Source organism: Brassica napus, chromosome A1 (genome assembly GCF_020379485.1).
Source record: "Brassica napus cultivar Da-Ae chromosome A1, Da-Ae, whole genome shotgun sequence".
Taxonomy (NCBI): Eukaryota; Viridiplantae; Streptophyta; class Magnoliopsida; order Brassicales; family Brassicaceae; genus Brassica; species Brassica napus.
The window spans coordinates 28,610,735-28,628,228 of NC_063434.1; the positions used below are offsets into that span (position 1 = coordinate 28,610,735).

The window sequence follows — 17,494 nt, forward strand, 5'->3', positions numbered from 1 at the left end:
TTGGCCCATTAGAACTCAAAACCGTTATTTATAGACAACATAGCTACAGACTCGAGTATTTTCTGAAAATTACAAAACTTTCCTACAACTTTATAAATCTGAACATTATAACCCCAAATCGGCAAATCCTGACTCTTGACACGAAAATGACAGACACGATATTCCTTTGAACCCAATTTGACGGGGTAGTAAAAAAAAGACCAAAAGGCTGAGCAATATGTTGTATAACGATGATCCACAGTGTTTATCTCTTCCTGTTGGTTTTCTTCGCTTTGAAGATTCTGCGGCCTGACTTGTCACCGCCACCAGTGCTTCCCAGTGAGAAGCTCCGACCTCCTTGGAAGTCTAGACCGGGGGATGCCTGGAAAAGTGATGAGTTCTGTTGTGTGCTTGCAACAGGTTGGACTCCAAACTGAAACGGGTTAGGCATTGATGGAGGCGGCGTTGCTGACGCTCCGCCAAAGGAAAAGTTTAGCTGAGGCATTGACACAGGTTGTTGTCCAAACACTGGCTGTTGTATCATGGATGATTTATTAGCTTGCTCTGTGTCTTCTGCCATACTGTTTTCCATGATCATGTGTTGGTTATTTTTGAAACCATTTGTATTTGGTGGTGGGAAAAACCCGGGTGTTGAGTTTCCAAACGGAGACTGTGACGGAGTCGTTGAGGGAGCAGGGTTACCAAACACTGACTGTTGAGGAATGGCAGGAGCGGTTGAGCTGAGAAAGATGGGAGTAGAAGTGCTTGAACCGGTAGCAGCAGAAGATCCTCCAAATGAAAAGGTTTGAGATGAGGAAGTGGTGAATGAGGAACCAAAGGCTGGAGAAGAGTTGGGACCTTGCCAGTTTGTACCAAATGGGGAAGTGCTTGATGTACCACTAGAGCTTGCAAAGGAGTTTGTCGAACTCAGTTCACTGATAGCGTTTGCTCCGCCTGAGAACATACTACCATTGAGGGTTGATTCAGCTGAGGTAGTTGACTCGATTCTCGAAGCACTGTTGCTAACAGTTTTCTCTAATTCAGTTGGCTTTCCAAAAGCAAAGCTGCAACAGCAAAAAAGAGGGTCAGATGAGGAGGCCCCATAATGGATTGACTCGAGTAATGAAATTAATGTCTATAAATTGAGAGGGAAAATCATTGTGCCACCAACCTGCTCGGCTTTTCTAACTTGATATCTGCAGATTGACCCGTGTTTTGATTTAGTAAGTCAGTAGCCGCCGGTGACGAGGAGGTGCTGGGAAACACAGCAGCAGCTTTTGTATGCTCTTCCCAAGAGATATCTTCCACTTCTGAGGCTAGCTTGGCGGGAGAAATACTCGACTTCTCAGTCCCTTGGATGAACTTAGAAGTTGGCTCAGAGGGCATATTACTTTGCTGAACAGCTTCAATGGGTAAAGCAGAAAATTGGCTTCTTCCAGTTTCCAGAGATCCATTACAAGTACTCTGAGAGGCGTCACCATTAGGAATATATGAAGTAGAGGCCATGACCTCAGACGAAATAAGTGGTTTCTTCCCTCTACGCATGCTGATATCAACATCTTTCTCCACTTTCAAGGTATTCTGTTTTTCTGCCTCTTGAAATGGAGTAGATGGCTCCCCATGACCATCAAAATCCTGCATTGTAGATCACAGTAGATGGTCAAAGATGTGCAGTGAGAATATGGTCAAAGGTTATACATACATGATGATCAACTATGAAAAACAGCAGAACTTTTTTACAGAAAAAGCAACTAAGACTAATTGGAAATATAAATAGGTAAAATCATAATTGCAGCTAGAGGTCTTAAGATTGGGGTTTCTACACTTGCCCGCTTTGACACTCTTATTTGCATAATGCATACTCTGGAAATATAAATATGAGAAAGAAACAATTTACCTCATCCGCTACCATCCGAAATGCTCGTTTTTTTGGAGGATGCTCTTCCACAGAACTTGTGAGAGGCAAATAAGCACCATTAACACAAGTCTCGTGATCTTTACTGGAACCTGCTTTGCTTGTGTCCCCAGCAGCATCACCAGTCTTCTCTTTCAGACCCGAAAACCCTCTGGCACCAGTCTCTCTAATTTTTTCCTGCTTTTGATGACTAGAACCTGGCAAATTTGCCTTCTTCTCAGGAAGATTATCCAAGAACTTTGGCGCCTCCGGATTCTGAAGACTCTTGAGAGCGGGGCCTCGTAGCATAGATGGTGATAACCTACTTGGTGATTTCTTCTTCGGTGAAACCATTTTATTAACTTGCTGCAATATTTTTGAAGCCAGCTCCCTCGACGTGGAAGGGACAAGGTTAAAATTTGAACCAGGAATATCCCCTACATCTTTCGATGTTTGCGTCATGTTTTGTCCACCACTGGCACGAACGGAAAGTGGGCTTTCCGAGACAGGCAGAGCCAAGCTTCTAAATGAAAGGTTGGATTTCTGGCGAATCCTCCTAACAGCGCCAGCAGATCCTATATCAGTATCCAACACTGAGCTCCTCCGTTTGAGACCCTACAAAATCATGTAAAAGCCATGTCAATACTTTGTTTAAGAGACCAATCTGTAAATTGTTTGGTGCATAGTCAAAAAATTCACCGATTGAAATCCTTTTCTAGAACCAGAAGCTAAGCTTTCTTCCCATGTGGTTGGAGATGCCTGGAAAAGAGAACCATTCTGAAAAGAAAAAAAAGAGAAAAGTAAACACAATAAGATTGGGAACCGGTTGCGAACTCTACAATAAAAAGGTAATGGTTCAACATTGAAACCTTAACAGTGGACTGATGCCTAGAGTATGGTGTTCTGGCCATGCTATAAACAGCAGATCTTCCCAGAGATCTAGGGGTGAGGAAACCATTTTCCAGAGGTCTTGGTCCAGAAAGCTTTGGTACCAGTGACATTGTACGTGACTTTGACGGAAATGGGGTTCTGTTCAGGTAAACAGAATCTTCCCTACCCGTTTGACCACGTGGCCCCAGCATAGGAGTAACTTCTGAAGGTCTGCTACACATGTAAGCTTTTGCAAGCTGCGCCGGCGAAGCAATGCACTCATCGAGAGCCTGGTAAGGATAAAATAAACAATCAAAGGATTAAGAATGTCATCTTGCATGAAGGTCGACATAAAACAGACTAGTATATCTCACACGTCTAACAACTTTCTTACCCTCGAACTTCCAAGAGGTGTTGAAACAAGGGTGTTCATAAATCCACTATCTGGATGCACCATATCCCTCCCATGTGGTGGTGGATATCTCGCAACACTCGCTTCATTTCTGTGATCCCCGTATACAATGGATGAATCAGCAGCTTTCGAACGTATCAGGGTAGTTAATCGGTCAACTTCAGATCTGTAAAACCATCGAACGTGATCAACGAAATTTCAAAACAAGACGTTTCAGTTATTCAGGAAATCAGAGATGTTTACACATATTGAAATGAAACGCACAAAAGAGAAGAAGAGGGAAAAAAATAAAAGAGACTAGATATTCCACTCTTCTATATCATGAATGTTAACTGAATGAAAATAAAAAGAAAGTTCGATAACCTGAGAAGTTACTTTACTGGGTTAAATGTACAAGGTAAAGCTTGTAAAACAATGTACCTTGTAAAAGTTTTGTCCTTCAAAACTTTCTCAAGATCTGTAAATCCATCCTTGCTTGGATTGCCTAATCCATTGGCTTCGTGTACCCGAATCACATCATTTTTCATGGACAACTTCACGACCACATCAATACATAAACAATGAGTAACAATACAAAGGATGAAAGAACGAGGTAATCCACATGACAAAGAAGATAAATTTTTATTAAAGCTCATGTACTTACAGCAGAAGTATTCTCCCTGTGTCCAACCTTAGCCTCCTGCATCACATCTGATTAATAAAAATAGAAACAATACATATATTAATAACAAGAAATAATGATCCTAGCAGGTTAATTCAATTTATATGCAAACAAGCTAGATACTTGAAGAAGATTCCATTAACATCTAAGTAAAAGCTAAAAATCTGAACTTCCTGATGAGACAAAAGAAATAAACAAGCCCTTTACCTCTTTCTGGAAACTGCTTCTGCTCCGGAGACTGTAAAGGCGTCTCACCTGAGACGAGGCGTTTCCGAAACACAGACGCGAAGAGCCTATGAGCGCTATACGTAATAACCCTCTGAGCCGGATCCACCAATTTCGACAACCAGCCTCTGTCTTCTCCGATCCCATTTCTAGGGTTCTTCACAGAGGTCGATGGTCGATCATACGGAGTTTTCTGAGACCTTCTCGCCGGCGGTTTCCGGAACTTTCCGCCGGCTCCTAACCCGCCGCCGTAGTAGGGGTGGTTGCTGCTCTCTCCCCGTGCCGCGCTCGCCATCAGCGGAAACGAAAACGTGAGATTCAATCTAGGGTTTTCAACGAACTTTTTCCGCGAAAGGAAAAATCGAAAAATTTGGGGATTAGGGTTTTTTATTTTTTTTTTAATTTGTGGCGCCCGATATCGAGAGGGAGGAGCGTACCGAGACCAAAATAAAAGGAGAGGAGCGTAAAAGCGACGCAGATTAGTGAGGGTATAATCGTCTTTTCTGGTAAACATGAGTCCGTCGTCACGGTAAAATACCAAGACAGATTATTTACAGCCGTAAGATGAAAATCCCTCCCAACGGTTTATGATTCAGCTTTGGGTAATACCACCGTCACAGTAATACTTAGCGGGCTGGGCTTTTAGAGCACGTAATGGGCCCTACAACTGCGAAGTTGATAATGTTGTTTTTAACGGCTAATGCCTTGAGGAAAGGACTACAATGGTGCATGGTTAGGAGATTTTATAGATTTTCTAGCGAATAAACTCGCACATTCATTACATGATCTTTTTACAAACACAAAAAAAAAAACAATTTGTAAACATATCTTGCCATGATGGCACCCTTTTTGAGCTATGGAACAATGTGTATGGGTCAGTTGGGTAGGAATGTCACACCTGTTCATATAACATTTTTATAGCAGCTGGTCTTAAGTCATCCTCTAGGTATCTGCAACATCTAGTCAGATTCCAACGCAAGGAGGATTGTCTCATCATAGGTTTAGAATTGGAGTCACCAGCTTGGTAGGCATATCAGAGAAAGGAGAAGCTTGGGTTTGAGATAATGCTAGACTCGGTTTAGGAAGCTCCTGAACTGATGGTTCTAGAGAGATGACTTAACAGATGTGCTCTTCAAGCAGTTGCTAGGTTTGATGATCACAGCCTCATCTTAGTGGCTGATTGTCTAGACTGATGTTATGAATAAATAAGGTGTTTTATGAATTTTAGAAACTTTCATTTTAACAACTGGAAATGTTGTTTAACATCATTTTTTTTTTTGTAAAACCTGAAAACTTTCATTTCATCATTTTTTATCAAAAACCTGGTCACCAGGTCAGTTACTGTATCATGAATTTTTTTTTTGTCTTGAGTGTATAATAGACAATGTGGCTGAATTTTTTTTTTAACACTGAATCATTATATAAGATACAAGACCAAACAGGTTATACATAGTTGTAGAAAACAAGTACTGCAGAAATACACCAGCACAAAAGAGAGAAAAACATTAACAATGGATACCAGTAGGTACCATTCAAATAGACCTCAATCTTTCCTAATGTAGGAGTTCTTCGTGAGGTGAAACACAACTGAATTGAGAATTACGAAGATGTTAGCATTGCAGCTATTCCCATTCAGAACTGAATTGTGCTAGGATTAGAAATACAAGTTTGACTCTTTATATTGCTTCAAAGAATTAAGAAGCCAAAGAGATCAAAAACTTGAAAATTAACCCAGGAAGACGAGGAGAGAAATGATTTAACCTTGCGACTTCCAAATATGAACCAGAGCTCCAAATGTTGGTTGGAGCCAGAGAAACTCATCCAAGAACTCGGAGACTAGCGACGATCAACACCATGTGGCTGAATTTAAGAGGGGTCTTGCACATTGATTATTATATTTATAGCGATCTCCCCTCTTCTCACAGTAGCCACAAGTTACGGACAAAAACAACTATGTGTACAGAAGTACAAATAAAGATTTGCCTAAACCAATCTAACAATAATTAACAAAATCTCATCGCAACAATATTGAGAAAAAAATAACACAATCATCAACATCATTAATATAATTCGTGATCTTTGGGTTTGTGTCTGAATACTACAAAGATATGCTAATGATCTTCTCTAAACCCATCTTCATAGGTCCCTCCCATGATACTTTCTTTATGCATGTTGATGTGCGTCTTTTTACACACTTGTTCAATGCCACCACGTAGGAGATTAAATTTTACAAGAAAAAAGGTCTAAAATGACGTCACTTCATGTTGATGCGCGTCTTCTTCGTCACACTCTTGAAGAGATAACCTAACGCTTCTATGCTTTCCTTGTAGTACAAGAAACCGTATAAAAATGATATGAGACCTTTGGACCAAGAAAGAGACAAAGTCAATACCCTAAAGCAATCCTAAACCCAAACCTTAAAACCTCCTATTACACATAAGTATCTCATATATACACATATCTTATATCATTCAAACACATTAGAAATTTTCTGTTACACAGTTTGATTTATTATTCCAAAAGAAATTTGCTCCGATACATATAAAGACTTGTCAATGTTGAGGAGGCAAAGGCCTGGCGGTGGCCGTCACCCGCCACCATTGACTCCAACGGTGAGCAACTTCAAGCCAAGAGCTCAATGGAACAACTCCGGATCATCCATAATCCTCTATGTCAATCTTCCTGGTCCATTGATCTCTTCTCTCTTTTTTTATTTGTTCTTGATAAGACCAAAATATTTAGTTGATAATAATTATGTAAGTTTCTTGTAACCGACAGGGTTTTATAGAGACCAAGTAGAAATCAAGAAGGATGATAAGACGCGAGCTATCTACATTCAAGGCCAGCGACCACTCTCTACTCATACTAAGGCTCGTTTCAATGAAGTTTACCGTGTTCCCGAGTCGTGCGATATGACGAAACTGAACACTTCCTTCTCACATGGACTATTGACGATCGAGTTCCCGGCGGTTGTGGAAGGTGAGAAAACGGAAAAGGCAGGGAATTGATATCTTGCATATTTGCATTGTTTTATCCATTCATCCATTAGCATTTTCATCATATAGATTAGGATTTAGCCATGTCTAGGTTGCATTTTGCATTCATTGTCCTCATTAGGTGTTGGAGTGCCACATGGAGTTCTTGGGGACATTTGGATGCATTTGGAGCTTAAAGGACGTGAAACAGGTGATCATTGGACGAGCAGAGCATGGGAGCAAGGTTCCGCAGCGACGTCATGAGGTCGCTCCAAAGCACCTCTCAGAGCGACCTAGCTAGAGCGACCCCGTGAAGTCGCTCGCCATATTCATCCCGTAGGAAGCTAGAGCGACTTGCCCAGAGCGACGCACCGAGGTCGCTCGCATCTCACACCCTTCTCGGAGCGACCTCCCAAAGCGACACCCCGAGGTCGCTCGCGTCTCTATGGCGAGACGACACGAAGCGAAGCCTGGAGCGACCTCTCAGAGCGACCTACCAAGGTCGCTCCCGATCCAGAGCGACCCGTTGGAGCGACACACCAAAGTCGCTCGCGACCTCTCGCCCGGACACACCAAAAATCGGCCCTGGAGCGACTTCCCGGAGCGACACCTGCAAGTCGCTCCGCGTTATTTTGCTGCCGAAAATCATGATTTCTTAAGGACCTTTTTGCAATTTATTTTGGACGTTTTGCACTTGGAAAAACCTATGTTTTAAACATCTTTTGTAGCCACCAGTGGCAGATTATCTTTTATCTTTTGATCTATTGAGAAAGACACAAGAACTCTCTTGAGAAGTTCATCTCTTGGATTTTGATTGTTATGTTCTTGTGTTCTTGTTGATTTCTTATCTATTTCTTTACATGATTAATCTGAAATCCAATATGGGTTTAAGAGGAATCATGGAGATTAGTGAGTAATCACCTTTTGAATTCATGGGTTAGGGAGATTAAGGGTGATTAGGTTAGAGCTAGGATGTTTTAGTGTAGATCATTCATATTTCCTTGCTAGTAGAGTAATCATAATGCATCTTCTGAGTTGGCCACTCAGTTGTTGATCCTTAGGCATTTCTCACCCGAAAGGTGTTCGATGAAATGCCCGAGACAACTCTCCTAGGCTTTTAGTATACTTTGCCAAAGACATTTGTTGTTAAAGGTGCTAAGATAGCTAATAGACTTGTTAGTAATGATTGCTTTCATATTATTCAACCAAAGACATTTGATGTTTGAGATATGTTAGCAAATGAGCATTCATCTAGACATAGAGCTTGCTTAGAATTGTGTCTAGGCTTAAGGTTGATAGTTTGATTGATCATTTGCCATCCTTAGTTCGATACTTGATCACCCAAGGTCTAATCCCTATACCCATGAGTTCTCTTTTCCCTTAGTCAAGAAAGTATCATTCTGTTATTGCTTTCTAGTTTAGTATAGTTTAAAACCCATCTAAATCATTGGTTGCACTTAGATTAAGTGAGTACTTGCATTCTCAGTGCTTTGATATCCCTCAGAACTGGTTCGACAATCTTTTATACTACAACATTTGTCTTAGGAGCCTTGAAAACTCCTAACATCAAATTGGCGCCGTTGCCAAATTCTGAGTAGATTTGAACATTGAGATTTAGTCACTTGCTTGAGACTAAGTCATTTTTATTTTCTTTTGTTACTGATTCTCTTTCTTCACCTCCCTTTAATCTACAGGTGTATGAACTTGAGGAGCAGGGGTCCATCAAACCTAGTTCCAATAGCTGCAGACATCAGAGCTTTAGAGAGAGAGTGTGCTAGAAATAGAAGAGAAGAAGAGCAACAGGCTCACTTGCAGAGATTGAGTACTGATATGGGAGACATACCTCAAAACCAACAGCGAGCAGCTCGACCCATTGGCACTTACGACCGCCCCAACATTCATGGTCATAGATTGGGAATCCGAGCACCCGCTGTGGCAGCCAACAACTTTGAGATCAAATCAGGACTCCTCAACGTGATCGAGAACAACAAGTATCATGGCTTGGCTCTAGAGGATCCATTTGATCACTTGGACAGGTTCGACAGCTACTGTGGGTTGTCAAAAACCAATGGTGTGTCCGAAGATGCCTTAAAGCTCAAGCTATTCCCTTTCTCTTTGGGGGATAAGGCACGTCAGTGGGAGAAGTCTCTACCCAGTGACTCCATCACTACTTGGGATGACTGCAAGAAAGCATTCTTGGAGAAGTTCTTCTCTACTTCAAGAACTGCTAAGCTGAGAAACGAGATTTCCAGCTTTCAACAGAAGAACTTGGAAGGCTTCAGTGAAGCCTGGGAGAGATTCAAGGGCTACCAAGCTCAATGCCCACACCATGGCTTTTCTAAGGAGAGCTTGCTGAGCACATTCTACCGTGGTGCTCTTCCTAAGTACAGAGCCAGACTGGATACAGCTAGCAATGGGTTCTTCTTGGGGAGAACTGAGGAGGATGCAGAAGAACTGGTTGACAACATGGTAAAGAGTGATGCAGTCTACAGTGGAGACCACGACAGAAGCAGTAGAACTGAGGATAAGCAAACGAGGAAGGAGTTGAAAGCTCTACAGGATAAGATAGACATCCTCCTTGCTGATAAAGCTACCCAAGAGCAGCTGCACTTTGTCGGCAACCCAAGCCAAGAGACACCAGCTATTGTCCATGAAGTTGAGGGTTTGGAAGGTCAGGAAGAGCTGTGTTTCATCAACAACAATGGTAGCTGGTACAAGAAAGAACCCAACTTTCAGTACAACAACTACCAACAGAAGTCCTATTCCAACAACCAGCAGAGTGGCTATCCGCCAAGAAACAACCAGCAAGGCAGCTATCAGCCTCAGCAAAACCCCTCGTCTGGTTCCTCTGCTCCTCAAGAGAGCAGCACTGATACCTTACTGAAGCAAATCTTGGAGTCTCAGACTAGAAGTGAGAAGCAAGTTGGTTATGAGTTGAAGAACCTTCATTCCAAGATTGATGGGAGCTACAATGAGCTCAACAACAAATTCTCACACCTTGCTTCTACAGTCAGGAATTTAGAGAATCAATTTGCTTCCATGAACACTCACCAGAATCGCCAGCAAGGATCTCTACCTGGAAAGTCTGACCAAAATCCCAAGGAGGCCAAAGCTATCACCCTTAGGAGTGGTAAGCAGTTACCTCCTAGAACCCTCACCAAGGATGCTGAGAAATTAGGTGAGGGGGTTGCCATCAACATAGATGATGAAGTGGTGATTGTTGATGAGAAGATCAATGACGAGATCTTGGAGAAGATAGTGGAAGCCAAAGGTAAAGGAAAGGTTGGAGAGGAGAAGAAGACAGTAAAGGATGGTGAAGTTGTTACTCCAGCAAGTGAAAGTTCTTTTGTTCCTCCTCCCTATGAACCCAAACTTCCATTCCCTGGTAGATTCAAGAAGCAGCTGCTAGAGAAATACAAAGCTCTGTTTGAGAAGCAAATGAGTGAAGCTCAGGTTGCAATGCCCATCATCGATGCTTTCATGTTGATTCCTCAATACAACAATTTCCTGAAAGATGTTGTAGCTGCAAAGAAGAAGGAGATGGAAAGCATGATGAATCTTACCCATGAGTGCAATGCCATCATCCAGAGGCTTGATGTTCCAGAGAAATTAGAGGATCCAGGAAGCTTCACACTACCTTGTGCTCTTGGACCTATGGTATTTGAGAAAAGTCTCTGCGATTTGGGAGCTAGTGTCAGCTTGATGCCTTTGTCTGTTGCAAAGAAGCTTGGATTCACTCAGTACAAGAAGTGTAGACTCTCTCTGGTGTTAGCTGATCGTTCAGTGAAGTACCCTGTGGGCATCTTAGAGGACCTCCCTGTGAAGATTGGAAGGTATGAGATACCTACAGATTTTGTGGTGCTTGAGATGGGTGAGGAGGCTCAAGATCCATTGATTCTAGGAAGGCCATTCTTAGCTACAGCAGGAGCTATTGTTAATGTGAAGGAAGGCACGATTGATCTCCATTTGGGTAAAGAGAACATCCTCCACTTTGACATCAAGAGGAAAATGAGGAAACCAACTGTGTTCGGGCAAGCCTTCTACATTGAAGAGATGGACACCCCTGCTGATGAGCACCTTGAAGAGTTACCACCTGAGGACGACGAGGAGGGAGCATCTCCCTCTACTCATTCCCTATAGAAGGTAACCCACCACACTCCCTTGTATATACCATTTCATTTTTGCATATTAGTCTTCTTTTCGGTATCTCTCTCTCTACTTGACGACACAGAGACTGTGTCACTCAAGTTTGGGGGAGGTACCAAGTATTTGATCATGTTTGCTTTGATGTTGTTTCATTGAGTCATGCATGGCATACCTATTTGCATAGATAAAAAAAAAAAAATCAATCATTTAGTTTGCATCATTTGCATTTTTAGGAGAGTCTAGAGCATATAGGTTGCATTCACTTGCATTGGGAGCAATGATTTGAATGCCTTGTAAAGAACACTACGTTGCACTTGACTAGCTTTTGCACCTCTCAAAAAGACTTGTATGTTTCGAGCCTTGAAAACTCTTCCTGAAACTTGTTGATTGCTGAAACTCAGTCTTTGAAGCCAACTACAACCTTATTAGAAATGAATGAACTTAATGCTTCTTGCTTAGGGTCCCTTGTGTACTGAGTCATGGCTATACACACTGGAGTTGTCACATCTTTTATGCCAATCTTTTTGACAAACTCTAGTGGTAGACCACTCCCAAAACCTTTCCTTCCTTTTAAGCTTTCATTGTTTGATGAGTGAGGCCTTCTTCGGAAAGTCTTACATGCGCATAATGTTGAGAGTATCGGGAACGACAATGCTTGATCTTCATTTTTGCTAGATTGGACACTCTTTTGTCTAGCTATAGGTGGGAGGGTGAGTGTTGTGATCATGATTTGGGAGAAATGAAAAATAAAAAGGATAGACTCTTTGTGCTTAAGTGAATCGATTTTCTGGGATAAGTAGAGAACCTCTAGCTCTAGTTTTGAAAAGTCTTGGCCCCCAACCTAAAAAAAAAAAAAAAAAAAAAAAAAAAAAAAAAAAAGAAATCGAAAAAAAAAAAAAAAAAAAAAAGAAAAAGAAAAGAAAAAGGGGGCTAGCAAAGTTGTTAGGAGCTAAGAAATGTTTTGAGGTTGTGAAAAATCCCTTGTAGATTTCAAAGAGAAGGAGTTAAAGTTCTTAGGATCTTTTGGTGAGAGATGTGAGTAGGGTTTGACATTGGGAAATGATTGTGTGATTTGTATGTTTGGGAAAAGGGTAGAACAATGGAGATTGAGCATTGTATGCATGAGTTGGTCCCTTTCTTAGATATATTATGTGCAATGTCAAGGCTACTTGTTTTGAGAGTAAACCACCTTAAAGATCATATGTTTTGAACCTCTTGAATCACTTGAATAAAAGCCTTCCCTTACCCAACCAAATGACTTGGACCAACTGACCATTTGCAAGAATTCACCTGATGTTTTGTGCTTAATGAATGTGAGAGTTGGTTGATTTGAATGTGTGGATGCTTGATGATGAGTGTAAGAACAAAAAGAGTTAAGATAGGCCTAGAGAAGCTAGAGTGTAATAAGAGAGTGTGCTAGTTGTGTTTCTTTTGGCTATGTGCTCCCACCTTCAACCTCTCTCCCTATGAGTTCTAGAAAGTTCACTTGTGGACAAGTAAAAGAACAAGTTTGGGGGAGTTGATATCTTGCATATTTGCATTGTTTTATCCATTCATCCATTAGCATTTTCATCATATAGATTAGGATTTAGCCATGTCTAGGTTGCATTTTGCATTCATTGTCCTCATTAGGTGTTGGAGTGCCACATGGAGTTCTTGGGGACATTTGGATGCATTTGGAGCTTAAAGGACGTGAAACAGGTGATCATTGGACGAGCAGAGCATGGGAGCGAGGTTCCGCAGCGACGTCATGAGGTCGCTCCAAAGCACCTCTCAGAGCGACCTAGCTAGAGCGACCCCGTGAAGTCGCTCGCCATATTCATCCCGTAGGAAGCTAGAGCGACTTGCCCAGAGCGACGCACCGAGGTCGCTCGCATCTCACACCCTTCTCGGAGCGACCTCCCAAAGCGACACCCCGAGGTCGCTCGCGTCTCTATGGCGAGACGACACGAAGCGAAGCCTGGAGCGACCTCTCAGAGCGACCTACCAAGGTCGCTCCCGATCCAGAGCGACCCGTTGGAGCGACACACCAAAGTCGCTCGCGACCTCTCGCCCGGACACACCAAAAATCGGCCCTGGAGCGACTTCCCGGAGCGACACCTGCAAGTCGCTCCGCGTTATTTTGCTGCCGAAAATCATGATTTCTTAAGGACCTTTTTGCAATTTATTTTGGACGTTTTGCACTTGGAAAAACCTATGTTTTAAACATCTTTTGTAGCCACCAGTGGCAGATTATCTTTTATCTTTTGATCTATTGAGAAAGACACAAGAACTCTCTTGAGAAGTTCATCTCTTGGATTTTGATTGTTATGTTCTTGTGTTCTTGTTGATTTCTTATCTATTTCTCTACATGATTAATCTGAAATCCAATATGGGTTTAAGAGGAATCATGGAGATTAGTGAGTAATCACCTTTTGAATTCATGGGTTAGGGAGATTAAGGGTGATTAGGTTAGAGCTAGGATGTTTTAGTGTAGATCATTCATATTTCCTTGCTAGTAGAGTAATCATAATGCATCTTCTGAGTTGGCCACTCAGTTGTTGATCCTTAGGCATTTCTCACCCGAAAGGTGTTCGATGAAATGCCCGAGACAACTCTCCTAGGCTTTTAGTATACTTTGCCAAAGACATTTGTTGTTAAAGGTACTAAGATAGCTAATAGACTTGTTAGTAATGATTGCTTTCATATTATTCAACCAAAGACATTTGATGTTTGAGATATGTTAGCAAATGAGCATTCATCTAGACATAGAGCTTGCTTAGAATTGTGTCTAGGCTTAAGGTTGATAGTTTGATTGATCATCTGCCATCCTTAGTTCGATACTTGATCACCCAAGGTCTAATCCCTATACCCATGAATTCTCTTTTCCCTTAGTCAAGAAAGTATCATTCTGTTATTGCTTTCTAGTTTAGTAGTAGTTTAAAACCCATCTAAATCATTGGTTGCACTTAGATTAAGTGAGTACTTGCATTCTCAGTGGTTTGATATCCCTCAGAACTGGTTCGACAATCTTTTATACTACAACATTTGTCTTAGGAGCCTTGAAAACTCCTAACATCAGGAATGATCAGGGGAAGACTGTAGAGAGTCTTGATAATGAGGAGAATAGAGGGGCTGGTCTCAGTGGGAGTAGCTTGGGACGGAAGAAACCTTCGGATAAGGAGAAACAAGTGGGAACAAGTCAAGAGAAAGCTGTAACAATGGCGAATAAAGAAGAACCCATTACGTCTAAATCAGTGGTTGAGGGTAAGAGAGCAGTGCCAGCGGCTAAAGTGAAGAAGGAAGAGAAAGTGAAAGAAGGAGAAGCCAGCTCTTCTCAAATAGGCCAACAAAAGGCTTTACATAAGGTAAAGGAGGAAGAGGCTAGAAGTACACCGATCATTGGTGGTAGCTTGGAAGCCAAGGTATTTGCAAAAGAAGAGATTGAGAGGAAGAAAGTTGGTGATATTGGTCAGAAAAAGACTGTACAAGAGGTGAAGGAGGAAGGAAGTACTAGAAGGCCAACCATTGATGGTAGCTTGGAACCTAAGGTACATGCTAAAGCAGAAAAGGTAGTTGAGAGAAAGGGAGATGGTGAAATAGGTCAGAAGCTGAATGGGGAAGGAAAGATTGGCTTGGGAGAGAAGAAAGAGCAGAAACATGATAAGATGGTTGGATACAAGGTTAGTGAAGGAGGGATTCAAGAGAGAGTGGAAGAAAAGAAGGTAGAAGACGCTGGTCTAGTCAAAGAAACAAGAGATCTGAAAGGTAAACCTGAAGTCATGGAACCAAGAAGGGTAGATTCAGATGTGAAGGAAGACTTAACCAAAGGAGGTGAAGACAGAGAAAAGATGCTTGAAAAGAGTTCAGAATCAGAAAAGGATACATTACTAGTTGAAGAACAGAGGAAGGCCAGCATGGATACTCCTGCAACAGAAGGAAGAATACAAGAGGAAAAAGGGAGTCATAAATATGACACATCTTTGGTCAATGTTGGAGTAGCTTCTCTTGTCATTATGGGGTTTGGTGCATACGTCTTCGTACCACTTGTAAAAATGTTCTACTGATTCTGTTAAAAAAAACAAAAGCAGATGCCACTTAAGGAAAATATACCAGGACATTAGTCATTAGTGTACCACATTCATAATTCTCTATGGAACTCAAGCCGGACGCTGAAATTAGCTTTGCAAACTCTTCAAGATTGCATGAAGCCCAAGCTTCTAATCCTGATTTTTTTTAAAGTATCACAAACATTCATACAAGTATATGTAACGCCATCATAAAGAGTGTTATGTAATGAGTAACACTATGTTACTTAGATCTCTATAAATATGCTAGTAATATTCAATTATTTTCATACAAACAAAAAACTTCATTTATGTCGCACGACTTTTCATGTGACAGAACTTGAATCTTACTGATATAGATGATATACTCTACCTAGAATGTTTGTGGCATGGCCTTAATTTCTAAGTCATGTTTTCTTGTTTGCAATTGCATTTCCATAATTTTCAAGTCTCATTCAAGATGAATATCACCCTTTTTGTGTAATCACACCCAAGTAAACATATCATATAAATCAACTTTAATATCATCAATTATCAGAAATAACTCTGGATATTTGTACATCTTTTTATATAGTTTTCAATGAGTACTTAAAAGCTTTTATTGCTTCGAAATCTGTAATTGAAAGTGTTTTGACCATTATTTCATTTTTATCTTCATTGATTACAAACTCTATCTTCATTGTAAACACTGACTTTAGTTTAATTGTCATATTTATACTTTACTTGAAATTTATTTTGGATAATTTAGTTATGGATTATGATAATCAACTTTCATTTTCAAACTGCCAAAAGAACTACATAGGTATGAAAAATACATTGAGTGCATTCAATTTTTAGAAATGTGGAGATGCATCATAAAATAATATGGGTTACCAACTTTTTTTCCCAAAATAATAAAGAAGTAAACTCACCAATGATTGAATATCTTCCACGTATACATAGTTTGGTGGCCCTTCATCATGAATATCATATTTTTCATCCTCAATAATTTGGGCTGAACTGAAAGTATGATTCAGTGACTCTTAATTAAGTCTCAATACGATTGCATTGTGCACAAACAATGTCCAATTAGTTTATTGTAATTACAGTATAACTCTTAGTGAGAATAACTTACTAGTTTATGCATGTGAATGTGGAGATTGTATCATTTCAGGAAGTTGACGAGTATTCAAGTTTATTTCCAATCGAGATTGGAGGGTATCAAATGAAAGATAATCTAGTTGAGTTTGATCTTGAGGCCTCAAAGTTTTATTTTACCTTCTTTTCTTTTGTGTCACAACACATCATGTAGTCCACAGTGATGAGTTACTATAAAGCTCATTCATTATCTTTCTATTTCCGGCACAACGCCTATTATTAATAAGAAATCAACATAAGAACAACTTATTGGTCGCTGAACTTTTACTATTGTTTGACTAGCAGCAAACCTCATATAAGCGCCATGAGTTCTTGTGATGTCACATGGTTTTTGAGGTTCATGTTCATCTACGCAGTATGATAGTGACTAGCCATGTAGAACAATCTGTAGATTAACTCTGCTCGGGCAACGTCGAAATTGCTACATGTCATTGACATTATCTGCAATAATATATGTAAAGTTGTCAGAATGATATGAATTGACAATTCAGTGAGTTCTTTGTTTTTACAAACTATATCGTTTTTTATAAATATTGACTCCAGTTTAACTGGCATACATATCCTTACTCAAAAACTTTGTTTTTGGATAATTTAATAAACTTCAATTTCCAAACTATCAAAAAATTTACATAGGTATGACAAATTACATTGAGTGCGTTCAATTTAAAATAATGTGGAGATGCATCAAAAAATAACATAAACTAACAATTATTATAAAAATAATAAAGAAATAAAGTCACTAGCTAATGAATGAATATCTTCCATGTATACATGGTTGGGTGGCTCTTCTTCTTAATCAACATCATCAACATCACCTTCTTCTTCCTCAAAAATTTGGGCTGAATTGAACAAGTGATTAAATGTCTTTTAATTAAGCTCCAACACCTATGCATTGTGCACAAAAAAAAATCTCCAATCATTTTATTGCAATTGCAATATAACTCACAGTGAGAATAACTTGCTAGCTTATCCATGTGGAGATAAAGTCTTTCACTTAGCTGCATGAAAGAAAAGTTGAACTTGCTCATGCAAAAAAAATTCAGATAAAAGATTGAAATTTTCATAAATTTGTTATATAAGAAACTAAAGTTATTTAACTATGTGATTTGTTAGCATGTTTCAAAATCTTCAAGTCATATCTCATCTTTT

At 40.3% G+C, this 17,494-nt stretch overlaps 2 protein-coding genes and 1 non-coding gene across 4 annotated transcripts; 1 reads left to right on the plus strand and 2 right to left on the minus strand.

Moving 5' to 3' along the window:
• Nucleotides 1–8: 8 nt before the first annotated feature.
• LOC106434568 (nuclear pore complex protein NUP1) lies at nt 9–4,570 on the minus strand. Of its 2 annotated transcripts, none has more exons than XM_048757084.1 (9): nt 4,024–4,570; nt 3,799–3,845; nt 3,576–3,688; nt 3,138–3,321; nt 2,743–3,033; nt 2,573–2,650; nt 1,877–2,488; nt 1,151–1,614; nt 9–1,043 (listed from the first exon to the last, which is right to left on the minus strand). In XM_048757084.1, the coding sequence occupies exons 1-9, from the start codon at nt 4,553–4,555 to the stop codon at nt 245–247; spliced, it is 3,120 nt and encodes a 1,039-aa protein (XP_048613041.1). In that variant the 5' UTR covers nt 4,556–4,570; the 3' UTR covers nt 9–244. The 2 variants fall into 2 exon arrangements, with proteins under 2 accessions (XP_048613041.1, XP_048613072.1); XM_048757115.1 differs by having other exon boundaries at nt 3,799–3,834; nt 4,024–4,448.
• Nucleotides 4,571–5,406: 836 nt separating this feature from the next.
• On the plus strand, nt 5,407–16,076 carry LOC106434576 (inactive protein RESTRICTED TEV MOVEMENT 2). Its single transcript, XM_048757156.1, has 3 exons — nt 5,407–6,726; nt 6,820–7,042; nt 14,224–16,076. Exons 1-3 carry the CDS (start codon nt 6,597–6,599, stop codon nt 15,206–15,208), a joined length of 1,338 nt encoding a protein of 445 aa, XP_048613113.1. The 5' UTR covers nt 5,407–6,596; the 3' UTR covers nt 15,209–16,076.
• LOC125579462 lies at nt 9,246–9,352 on the minus strand. Its single transcript, XR_007317520.1, has one exon. It is a non-coding gene; the product is annotated as a small nucleolar RNA R71 (small nucleolar RNA).
• Nucleotides 16,077–17,494: the final 1,418 nt, after the last annotated feature.

What these genes read in the sequence shown, in the direction of transcription:
- LOC106434568 (XM_048757084.1), bottom strand. Translation starts at nt 4,555, where the DNA reads ATGTTTACCAGAAAAGACGATTATACCCTCACTAATCTGCGTCGCTTT. An exon ending in ACAGGGAGAATACTTCTGCT is followed by an intron (nt 3,689 to 3,798) that starts GTAAGTACATGA and finishes GTGGTCGTGAAG; the next exon opens with TTGTCCATGAAAAATGATGT. An exon ending in AAGGACAAAACTTTTACAAG is followed by an intron (nt 3,322 to 3,575) that starts GTACATTGTTTT and finishes ATGGTTTTACAG; the next exon opens with ATCTGAAGTTGACCGATTAA.
- LOC106434576 (XM_048757156.1), top strand. Translation starts at nt 6,597, where the DNA reads ATGTTGAGGAGGCAAAGGCCTGGCGGTGGCCGTCACCCGCCACCATTG. An exon ending in CCTCTATGTCAATCTTCCTG is followed by an intron (nt 6,727 to 6,819) that starts GTCCATTGATCT and finishes TGTAACCGACAG; the next exon opens with GGTTTTATAGAGACCAAGTA. An exon ending in GAGAAAACGGAAAAGGCAGG is followed by an intron (nt 7,043 to 14,223) that starts GAATTGATATCT and finishes TCCTAACATCAG; the next exon opens with GAATGATCAGGGGAAGACTG.